This window comes from Prunus dulcis, chromosome 7 (assembly GCF_902201215.1).
Source record: "Prunus dulcis chromosome 7, ALMONDv2, whole genome shotgun sequence".
NCBI classification, from domain to species: domain Eukaryota; kingdom Viridiplantae; phylum Streptophyta; class Magnoliopsida; order Rosales; family Rosaceae; genus Prunus; species Prunus dulcis.
The window spans coordinates 4,045,623-4,057,216 of record NC_047656.1 but is presented as its reverse complement, the minus strand read 5'-3'; the positions used below and the strand labels follow the sequence as shown (position 1 = coordinate 4,057,216).

The 11,594-nt window shown below is 40.5% G+C and overlaps 1 protein-coding gene across 1 annotated transcript; it reads left to right on the top strand.

Moving 5' to 3' along the window:
• Positions 1 to 2,263: 2,263 nt before the first annotated feature.
• Positions 2,264 to 5,727, top strand: LOC117635066 (protein DETOXIFICATION 21-like). The gene is made up of 8 exons (XM_034369398.1): positions 2,264 to 2,539; positions 2,634 to 3,175; positions 3,363 to 3,449; positions 3,582 to 3,638; positions 3,800 to 4,038; positions 4,165 to 4,283; positions 5,222 to 5,308; positions 5,415 to 5,727. The coding sequence occupies exons 1-8, from the start codon at positions 2,264 to 2,266 to the stop codon at positions 5,487 to 5,489; spliced, it is 1,482 nt and encodes a 493-aa protein (XP_034225289.1). The 3' UTR covers positions 5,490 to 5,727.
• The last annotated feature ends 5,867 nt before the right edge of the window (positions 5,728 to 11,594 follow it).

The following is an 11,594-nucleotide window of genomic DNA, read 5'->3' as shown; positions in this document are numbered from 1 at the left end:
TTTTCAAAGTCTGCTAAGGTTTTTATTGTTAACAGCGGCACACTCATACACAAAAAGAGAGTTGGATTGTTGACCAGTCAATGGTTTTCGAGTCAATAGGGAACTTCATCCTACCTTCACAGGATTAACAGCAAAACAGGTGAACAGCAGTCTTCCACTTGCACGTAAAGCCAGTCAGCCACACAATGTGTTTGCACTTGAGACCCTTATCAAGCCATTTATAGATGATGTGTATAAGGCTTCAATGATCTATGTCATATCAACTTTCTTTGCAACTTAGAGACGAACGAAATCATGAGTTACTAGCTCATTTATGTAGCGTCTTCTCTGAATTTTGGATGCTTTATGAGAGTTAAGTTACTTGGCTTGAGCTATTGTCCCGTGAGTATTCTCTTCTTTTAAGAGCATTGATCTTTCATGGTAGGAACTACTCCTATAAAGGAGATTCATTTTTTATCCAAAAGGTGTTGACATATCAACCTCTGTTGCATAGATATGTATTGTGCTTAGTTATGAACCAGTTAGGGTTACAACGTCCAAGTTTATCTAGAAACCTTTCTAGAATTTGTTCCTATATCTTAGGAATTAGTGATCATATTAGAGTCAACACAGGTGTACGCTTCCACTTTGATGTTCTAATACTATCTCTATTCGCTTATTTCACTTTTTGTCTATTCGTGTTCTTACAACTCAAAAGACATACTTATCAATTGTCCAAGGTTGTGATCCTGGGGTATTACAAATGTTTTCCCTTATATACTTGATATTTCTTTATTAAGTGCAACTTGTTTTGCAATATCTTCGTTATATCATATATGATTGTATACTTATTGATAAGCACATGAACCTTTCATTTATTTTCTTTTATATTTCTCTTTGGAAGATCTCACTTGGTGAGGGCATTTCATCTTTTGAATTTGAACGGGGTCCCATTATCTCTTTTGGAATATAGCCATTTCTAAAATGCTTATTCAAGATACCATTCATCTTATATGAATTATTCAGCTCATTGGTTGAAGTTCATACTTCATGTCATCTTATGATTTTATTGTGATCAAAAAAATTACTTATTAACTTTCACCAGCAAATGATTGGTGTGTCTCACCATTTATGATCAACTTCTTGGAGCTTAAATGTAGCGAGATGATAAAATGAGTTGACCTGTTGCTTTGTTTGATAATTCACTTGTGGTTTACTATCATTCCTTTTACTTGTCTCACCATTTATGATCAACTTCTTGGAGCTTGAGCTTCTATTTATATGACATATTTTAAGTGATCTAAGATGCTCCACGAGATTGTTTATCAAACTATAAAGTTGTAAACTTTATGTTTAAGATAATAATTTTAACTCTATTACAGTTCATTTGGACCTTTTAATTAATGCTTGTGGATTTAAGTTTTAAGGGCATTTAAGTATTTTTTAGGTGAACTTTTTACTATTTTTGAAAGTGTTATAACAAATGACATTTATAAAAAGTATGGGCTAAATTTTAAATATTTTTTTTATAAAAACTCTTCCCAAGGATCGTGACTGAAATGAATTCAGCCGAAATGATACGACTGTTTCACCAACCACTCGATCATTGCATGTGACATAATTCATTAATTTATGTCCAATGAATATTTCTTTTAGCCGGTGCAGACAAGGAGATGCAACCAATACCTATGTATCAGTGCAATGTTTCAAGACCCTGCAACCTTTCATGTAACTTTTCACAAACATTGTAGCTTTACGTGACACTTTTCATAAAATATAATAACATATTACATCATTCCAATTGCAATCCAAGCAACACGTGCTGGTTGCAACTTTCCAATTGCGCACTCGGTGGCCTCGTTTGTGTCTGGATATGGTGGTGTCGGTGTACACCGTTGGAGTTTGTCTGCTCCTGTCTGGTTTCTAGCTTCTCATGCAATTCATCCTTGATTCTAATAGAAGAATCAAATAGTAATTAGTACTGCTATGTGTTTGTGTTGACTTTCAAGCGTGTCCTTAATCAAAGTGATTAATGTGTATTAATTAATAAGGTCATAAACTTAAATTTGGTGCAACAACCCTTCATAAACTTAAATTCTTAATGAAGGGTTGTTGCAATGTTCAGGTGCCGTGAATTTCTGGTGCAGCTAATCAACACTGTTGATTTATATAGAAGTCTGTAAAAGTGTCCCAAAAGGGCTTGCTTTTGTATGTATGTATTTGGCACTTGGCAGGTTAGACAGAAACAGAAAGAAGCTAGCTAGAATACCTTGGTTACACTAACATGGAAGAAGACATCACAAATAATCTTCTGATAAGAGAGGCAAGTGCACAAGGGAATCGTGTTGATGATAAGGATGAGGATTTGCCACTCAAAACCAGGGTATGGAATGAAAACAAGAAGCTGTGGGTGGTGGCTGGCCCTGCTATATTCACCAGAGTTTCCACCTTTGGAACAAATATCGTCAGTCAAGCCTTCATTGGTCACATTGGCTCTACTGAATTAGCTGCATTTTCACTTGTATTCACCGTACTTTTTCGGTTCGCAAATGGCCTCTTGGTATGTTTTTTTTCATTTTATGGATAACATAATTGCTTCGCTTAGGCTTTTTCCGTGCAATATGAATGATATTTCTGAATCTCTTATTCTACAGCTGGGCATGGCTAGTGCGTTGGAAACTGTTTGTGGTCAATCGTATGGTGCAAAGCAATACCACATGCTTGGGGTGCATCTTCAAAGGTCATGGATAGTACTGTTTGTGAGCACATTGTTCCTCATTCCTATTTGCATCTTCGCAACTCCGATTCTCGAGGCTTTAGGCCAAAAAGATAATATTGCAGAAGAGGCAGGATATATTTCTCTATGGGTGATCCCGGTGCTTTTCGCTTTTGTTGTGTCCTTTACCTGCCAAATGTACTTACAATCACAGAGCAAAAATATGATCATTGCTTATGTGTCAGCAGTTTCAATTGCAATCCACATCCTCCTTTCATGGCTTTTGACTGTGAAATTTAAGTTCGGGGTTGCTGGTGCAATGGGGTCAACGGTTATAGCGTATTGGCTACCCAACGTGTGTCAGCTTTTGTTTGTTCTATGTGGAGGATGCCCAGACACTTGGACCGGCTTCTCTACCTTAGCTTTTAAAGATCTATGGAATGTCGTCAAGCTTTCTCTGTCATCTGGTGTTATGCTTTGGTAAGAAATTGTTTTTTTCTTCGTTTTGGTTTTCCATGTCATACGATGCTAGTTTAACTTTTCAGTAATATTCTGTTTGAAAATAAAGGAGAAATATCAGTAATAGTCATTTTGGAATGAAGGTCTTATGACTCCTCCGTTTAGTACATATGGAGCTCCTGAGTAGAAATCTCATTTTCCGTTACAGTCTCGAGCTTTGGTACAACACGATCTTGGTTCTTCTAACGGGAAACATGGAAGATGCTGAAGTTTCTATTGATGCTCTAGCTATTTGGTAATTTTCCGAGCCTTCCTCCTTTCGATTTTATGTAGACATAAGCTCTGTCATCTCACATTTTTTTAAACTACTTTCTATCTTCTTGCGTTTTCTTTTTATTCTTATGTGTTCAACTACAAATATGTCTAGCCTCAACATCAATGGGTGGGAAATGATGATAGCCCTTGGTTTCCTGGCTACAGCAAGGTAGTTTACTATTCTCATCATCTTGTTTCTTCAGAAATATAGCAATGTATAATTTATATTGGCTAATGTTGTTTTATTTTACATTCATTTGGAACTTTAGATGCATTAATTTGTGCAACGTAACGATGTACTGATGTTTGGTTGAAATCTTCTTCTTCCAGTGTACGAGTGTCGAATGAGCTTGGACGGGGTAGCGCAAAAGCGGCAAAGTTCTCTGTTGTGGTTATTGTGTTGACATCACTTTCCATTGGCATTGTGCTCTTCTTGCTTTTCCTGTTCTTGAGGGAACGTCTTGCCTACATTTTCACCACCAACGACGAGGTAGCTAAGAAGGTTGCAGAGCTGTCACCTTTACTGGCCTTCTCCATATTGTTGAACAGTGTTCAGCCTGTGCTCTCTGGTATTCTTGCCATTTTTTCGATACTCAATCAAATTATTTTCCCTGATTAGAATTAATTTAACCTTTACCAGTACTGTAGATCCTGAAAAACTTGCAACATAAGCATTAGCAAATTTGTATCCACAGGAGTTGCTATAGGAGCTGGATGGCAGAGTATTGTAGCATATGTCAACATAGCGTGCTATTATCTTATAGGGATTCCTATTGGAGCTGTGTTGGGTTTTCTTCTACATCTACAAGTCAAAGTGAGAGCTATAATTTTTCTTCTTTTCACTCATATATAGTAGTTAGTGGTTAGATTTTGTGGTGTCTATCACTCTATTACGATAATAGAATATTTTTTTTAATACAACCGATGGTCTAAACTATAAAGAGGAGGGGAGTCTCACACACATACACTATATCTAGGTATCATAGGGATTCGAACTAGGGATGGCAAAAATCCTCGTAGGGGTGGGTCCTTGTCGGGTCCCCGACCCTAACGGGGGGAGATTTTAGGGCTAAATGGATATCAGGTACTGGGATCCCCGAACTTGAAAAATCCCCGACGGGTACGGGGAGGGGATGGTATTGGCGTCCTCATCCCCAAACCCGACCCGAAAATATATATGTTTATATTTAAATAAATAATAAATAATTATAATATTTACGTTTAACCCTAAGTTAACTTCACTCTCCTAATTCTTCCTAAATTTTCTACGGAATTTCATATTGATGTGATTTTGAATTGTTGAGTTGAACTTTATAGTTAATTTGGATGTGTTGAATGATAATTTAATATGAAACTTAATATTAAAATGTATGATAAATATTTTTTTATGCAAAAAAATCGGGAATTCGGAGCGGGTATGGGGGATAGTCCTCCGACGGGGACGGGGACGGGGATTCCCCGAAACCTAATAAACGGGGATGGGTTCGGGGACGGGGGCGGGGATGGAGAGCTGGGATAAGGATGGTATTGTCATACCCGGCCCCTACCCGACTCATTGACATCCCTAATTCGAACGTGACATCCCGTTAGTATGATAATTGAAAATTAAAAAAACTAGCAGCACATACATGCCATGATCTTGCCTTCGGCTTTTTTCCACATGAACCTATAAAATCACTTCTGATAGTAGGCATTTTCTTCTTTTAAAAAAAAAAAAAAAAAAATACTGATTCCATCAAGTCTGTTTTGTAGGGTGTTTGGATTGGAATGTTGTTTGGAACATTTGTCCAAACTATTGTACTAGTCATACTCACTTGCAAAACTGATTGGGAGAAACAGGTATATTTAAATATTTTCTTTGTGGCCTTTACTATAAATTTTACTTAAATGTGAAACTGAAGTATCTACTTCACACCAAGCAATTAAAAGTTGTAAACTTCTACAGGTAACAATAGCTCGTAACCGTGTTCGCAAGTGGAATGTTAGAGAAGATATTGGAGAACCAAACCCCAACGCATAAAAATGTCTTCCTTTTATCAATCTTCCTTCAATTACAGTTTTCCATTATGCCCTATCATCTTTTTTATTTTGTTTTTGTTTTATTTTTATTGTCCACGAGATTTGAAATAGAATCTCCTCCAACAAAATAGAGTTGAGTGCAACTACACCAAATGATCATTGACATTGCTAATGGGTTCCCACCACAGTGGTGATGGATTCCCCTCCAACCATGGCATCCAGGATCAAACCTCAGTGAAGTTTCTTTCCTCCAATGTAACTACTTTATTTAACGTGTGTCACAATTAATTTTTAAATGACACATGAAATTTTGAAGTGATTGTGTCATGATTAGTTAATTCCTCTTATGCTTTTCGGTCTAAAAGTAACCAAAGAAATTAAATGTTGTATTCTATTTACTACAACAAGGAAGAATCATTTAATATAGTTGGTTATTTTTTTTCTTTCTTTCTACTTGTTGTTTACAACAAAAAATTTCCACATGGACCCCATGAGAAAAGATGACATCGCATGGACACATTAGGTCACAGACTTGGCCCATTTTATCAAACTCCAGCCCAAAGACTAAAATAGGAAAACCCAGCCTTTGAGGCCTATGACCATGACTACAGTCCCAGCCCAGAGTGGAGTTTTCGGCCGAAGTCATGAGATTTGCAAAAACCTAGGAAGCAATGGGCCTAAGCATTCTGCCCGGAACGAATGGACAAAGGCCCACGAACCATCGGCCCAATTCAAAAACAACAAAGGCCCAAAGCCCAGGGATTGGGAATTCGACCAGTCATTACCAATGCCCTGTGGAACGATCACATCACTCAGGAAAATATCAGACATACACGTGGGAACCGCCCCTTTTGCACCTCAAACTGTGCGAGTGGCCAAGGGCTCCGTGCTCGAGGCGCGCCACCTACTCTGCTCAGCACTGCACCACACTCACTTGGTTTCCCAATTTTCGGTTCGCCCTAGGCTAAAATGGAACCGTGTGCTGCGCTCAAAACCAAGGTCATTCACCAATAAGAGGATGCCACGTGCCAAATTTTGCACTGCACAAGGCCAAAATCTTCGCATTTCTATTCCCAAAGATGCAAACCAACACGTTTGGAACTTCGCTACAGGCCAAGATCCAAGATTATCAAGCATGTCTTGATTTATTTCTTGGGCACAATACAATTCCTCTAGATTCTTCCGGATAGGGGTCTGAACCAGACGTGCTACTGTGCACAGTGCCATCACCATCCTCAAGGGTCAAGATACACACATCTTGGCTAAGTCTGGTGAGCCAATCCATTGCTGAGACGTAAGTTTCTCGGTGTACGTACCGTTCATAATGCCTTGCATCTGAGGCCTAAGACCTAGTAGCCGAGGATTATTCCTCCCTCAACCATAGTCACTCGAAAGAAGTGAAGATCAAGGAGCGCATCCGTCACTCGCCATCCATTTTTACTCACGGCCGTTTCTCGGCCTAGGTACTAGCACGCCCGCACCACCACAACATCGGAACAGAACGTCTTTGTGGCCAAATCAATCCGGCCGAATTGACACTTGGCTGAAAAGATTTGGAAGCCAACAGTTGCAAGTGCAAGATAACCACCTCTTGATGGGGCTGATCTTGAGGGACAAGGTGTTAATTAAGCCAGAGTAGGTCAAAAGCAATGCACTGACCATAAAACTAACATTTTACGAACTCATCCTCTCTCTTTTTCTTTGATCAGTTTTTGGACAAACATATCAGATCCTAGTCATGCTAGTTTTCTACATGATAGCTCAAACTGAACCGAGAAAATCCCACGAGATGATTGCCAAATAAAATGTAGGAAAAAATTATTTAAAAAGGAACTTGTTAGGATGAACTGCATAAAACTCCCAAAATTATAGAGGTCATTTCAAATTCATACAAAAACATGGAAAACAGTACAAATATTTTTTAAAAAGAACTTACTTGTAACGGGGATAGCATTATTTTGCTATCTCTGGTCAATAACATAACGACATGTGGAAAAGTTATCTAACGTGTCATTATGTTATTAGTCAGGAATAACAAAAAGTGTTATCCCCTTTGCATGAGAGTCTCTCTTCTACAAATGGGTACCCAAACTTATGGCAATCAAATAAATGAGACCCTCCATAACCCTGTTTGTTAGTGAATTTGTTAAATGTTGACGTGCCAAATATAAACTTTTTTTTTTTAATGTGGCAAAAAAAAAATTTAAGTAAAAATTAAAAACCATATATATAAATCAATAAAATAACATAAAATTTAAAAAGAAGTAACCTTTCTTCTAGATGCAACTTACTATATTTTGATGCATAAATAATCTTTTAAACTAAGTTTCCTAGGCAAGCATCTTTTGTATGTGTTTCTGAGGTAAAATACCTCTAGGTCAAGCTAGGCTAGAGCACGATGTTAATGATCAAGTTGGGCCAGAGCACGGTGTTAGTGGTTAAGTTAGGCCAGACCACGGTGTTAGTGGTCGAGCTGGGTCAGACCATGGTGTTAGTGGTAGGGCTGGGCTCGAGCCTAGTCGCCATATATTTTTCCGCTCTGACTCATGTGAGCTTGTGAGTCCATTGGTCCATGAGCTCGAGCCCGGTGCGTATGAGGTTGATTTACGTGGTGTTCACTCAAAGGATTTCTAGTCCTAAAGAAGTTGGGATGTTTCGGGATCACCAAGACACATATCTAAACGGAGTCCTAATCCGAGGAGGGTTAGGGTGTACCGGAGTCCTAGTTCGAGGAGAGTTGGTTTGCTCTGGAGTTCCACTTCGAGAAGGATTAGGTTGTCTGGGATGATACAAAAGGCTAAGGCCATCCTCCGTGAAAGGTATGCAATTCTAAGCATTAGAACCTATTGTGCAATTTTACTCTCAAACACTCGACTGACTTAAGCATTGGAGGGTCCTTGGCCAGCACCACACCGGTGTCACCCACTAAAGCTATCTTGTTTTATAGGTTATTGAGGACGACTTGGTTGTTCACGCTGACCTAGTCCGGAAGAATTGCCCGACCTCAATCGCGAAGAGGTCATCTTCTGTTGAACCAAATTTAGGCATCAACAGTTTGGCGCCGTCTGTGGGAATCAATATCTTGTTGATTTCCATTTAAGTTTTTAGACAACGACCACTTGCTTAAACCATGAGTCAAGAGCCCAGCCACAACGAACCCGTCACCCTTGTTGCGCCGAGGAAGGGAAGGAAGAAATCCAATTGCCTAACTAACATCATGACCTACCTGAAGGAGATGAGGAAATACATTAACGAACTCCGTGATCAGAACAAGGGGTCACGGAGGAGGCCGAGAAGACCCATACAGGAAGACAATGAAGGCTAGAAGAGTGGCGTCAAGAACATGGAGATTGTCAACTCGGTGGATCCCAATGCCGAGGCAAACTTCAACGTGAGGGACATGATGACGAAGAGGGTGGGAGCCATCCCCAATCTCCTAATGGAACGAACCGTGGGAAGCTGCAAACTTTTGAGCCTAGCCTTTATGGCTCATTATCTAGTTTCTCTCGCATGCTAGCCGAAAGCCAGAAGGAATATCATGACCTAAGGGATTTGCTTGAGGCAAAGAAAGCTCGAAGAGGGTGGGAGCCATCCCCAATCTCCTAATGGAACGAACCGTGGGAAGCTGCAAACTTTTGAGCCTAGCCTTTATGGCTCATTATCTAGTTTCTCTCGCATGCTAGCCGAAAGCCAGAAGGAATATCATGACCTAAGGGATTTGCTTGAGGCAAAGAAAGCTCAATACGTACGACCTAATAATCGCGATCATGAAGTCCCGTTCATAATCCAAGCTGAGATCATGATCGTAAAATCAATCATGATCGTGATCGGGAAGTTGATCGGTCTGAAGTCTGCCCTAATGGAGTTGAGCATGCTGGAGAAAGTAGAATTTTGGAAGCCATGAAGCGGATGCAAGATGAGATGGATTGGAAGCTGGAAGTCCGCCTAACAGCCCTCGAGCGTGAGCGAGGTCCAGGACCTCTCGACCTGGCCATGACAACTGACACGTACCATTCACTAGGGACATCCTTGAATTCAAGCTCCCAAAGGATTTCAAATAGCGCAGGATGCGACTCTATGATGGGACCACTGATCCAGTGGACTTCCTGAACGACTTCGATTACTAGATGAACGTGAAGGATGCCAGAGATGCCATGAAATGTCGAGCTTTTCCTCTGCTCTAAGAAAGATCAGCTAAAGATTGGTTCAAGTCCTTGAAGCGGGACTTCATCAGCTCATTTGACCTGCTCAAACAGAGCTTCGTGAACCAATTTCTATCTACCTCAAAGAAGAGATACTCACATAACTGCCTACTCATCGTCAGGCAGGGCCCTAAGGAGAAGTTGTGAGACTACATCAACCGTTTCAATCAAGAAGTAATTAGCATCCCTAGTTACTCCAAAGATTCAGCATATACTGCCCTCCTAGTTGGGTTTCAAAGAGAACCTTTTCTGTTCCATGTCAACAAGTTTCCACTTAAAATTTATGAGGACCTGGTGTCTGAGGCGTATCGTCATGCTATAGTTGAGGAGATGACATATGATACACCAGAAAAGAAGGATTCGTCGCAGCCTAGTGTAGGAGATAAACAGAGAGAAGGTTGGAATGATGTACGTGATAAGCCAGATGACAAGAAAGGAAGATTTGATAGTTTTAGGTGAGGTGGGAGAGACCGAGATTGACCACAAAATCCATTTCGACCGCGGTTTGACAACTACACCTCGTTGAATACTAATCGAGAGGAGGTCTTTTTCCACATAGAAACTGAGTTGCTGAAACCCCAACCTTCGAGGTTTTCCAAAGGGCGAAAGGACCTAAATCGATATTGCAGATATCACTACAAGAACGGTCATACGATCGACTAATGTTACGAACTCCAAGATGAGATTGAAGCACTAATTAGGTGAGGCCGTCTAAACCGATTCGTGGGTGAAAGGGAAGAGCAGCATGACAACACACCAGACAAGCAACCACATGCTACAAAAGACATCAATGTTATATCAAGTGGAGCAACTTTAGCTGGGGACACTAACAGAGCACGAAAGGAGTATGTGCGATGTACCCAAGTTGGACTGGAGGCACTTTCTATTGGTCCAGGCTACCAAACTCCAAAGTCACCCAAGCTTGGGTACTCAGTGATCACCTTCAACGAGGAAGAGGACAAAGGTGTAGTTCACCCACATGATGACCCATTCATAATCCAAGATGAGATCGCAAATTGTTGCATGAAACGGGTCTTCATCGACACAGGCAGTTCGGTCAGTATCATCTTTACATTAGCTTTCGAACAGATGGAGATATAAAGACAAGAGCTTAAGCCAGTGGTCACTCCCTTGCTCGGATTCACTGGGGACAGCATCAACTCCATTGGAAGTGTCACACTACCTCTGTCACTTGGAACGGCACCCTAACAGACAACAGTGTACACAACTTTTCTAATAGTTGAATGCCCTTCTGCTTTTAATGTAATCTTAGGTCAGCCAGCCTTATGCTATCTCCGAGCCTTTATTGCCAGCCACATGCTCTTGATGAAGTTCCCAACCAAAGCTGATGTGGTATATGTGAAGGGTGATCAACAAAAAGCCAAGGAGTGTTACGTCATGGCGTCCAAGTAGAAAAGGAAGGAAAAGATGGAGATGTACGCCATCGAGCTAGATGGGATAGACTGTGGGGTCGAGATTGACCCACGAGAAGGTACAAGTAAAAAACAAGCAATGCCAGGAGGGGACTTAGTAGATAAACGACATGAACTGGCTCAGCTACGCAATGCCCCATACCAGCAACATGTAGTTTGCTACTACAACTCTCGTGTCAAACACCGAGCTTCCCAGGTTGGTGACCTTGTACTTCGTAAGGTCATGCTTGCTAGTCACAAACCTCCAGATGGAAGATTGGGACCGACCTAGAAAGGGCCTTACCGTGTCATTGATGTTGTACTCCCTGGCACCTATCGACTAAGGGATCTCAGGGGAGCAAGTTTGCCTTATCCTTGGAATGCCGGGCATTTAAAGAAGTATTACCAGTGACTTCATCATCATATACATGCTATCAGAGTTAAATCATCAGTTTGAGATTTAGATTTTTCGTTTTGTTTCTTTTCATCAGG

Excerpts from the sequence above, each read along its gene's own strand:
- LOC117635066 (XM_034369398.1), top strand. The coding sequence starts at position 2,264 with ATGGAAGAAGACATCACAAATAATCTTCTGATAAGAGAGGCAAGTGCA. Across the intron at positions 2,540-2,633 it reads GGTTCGCAAATGGCCTCTTG|CTGGGCATGGCTAGTGCGTT; the intron begins GTATGTTTTTTT and ends CTTATTCTACAG. Across the intron at positions 3,450-3,581 it reads ATTGATGCTCTAGCTATTTG|CCTCAACATCAATGGGTGGG; the intron begins GTAATTTTCCGA and ends AAATATGTCTAG.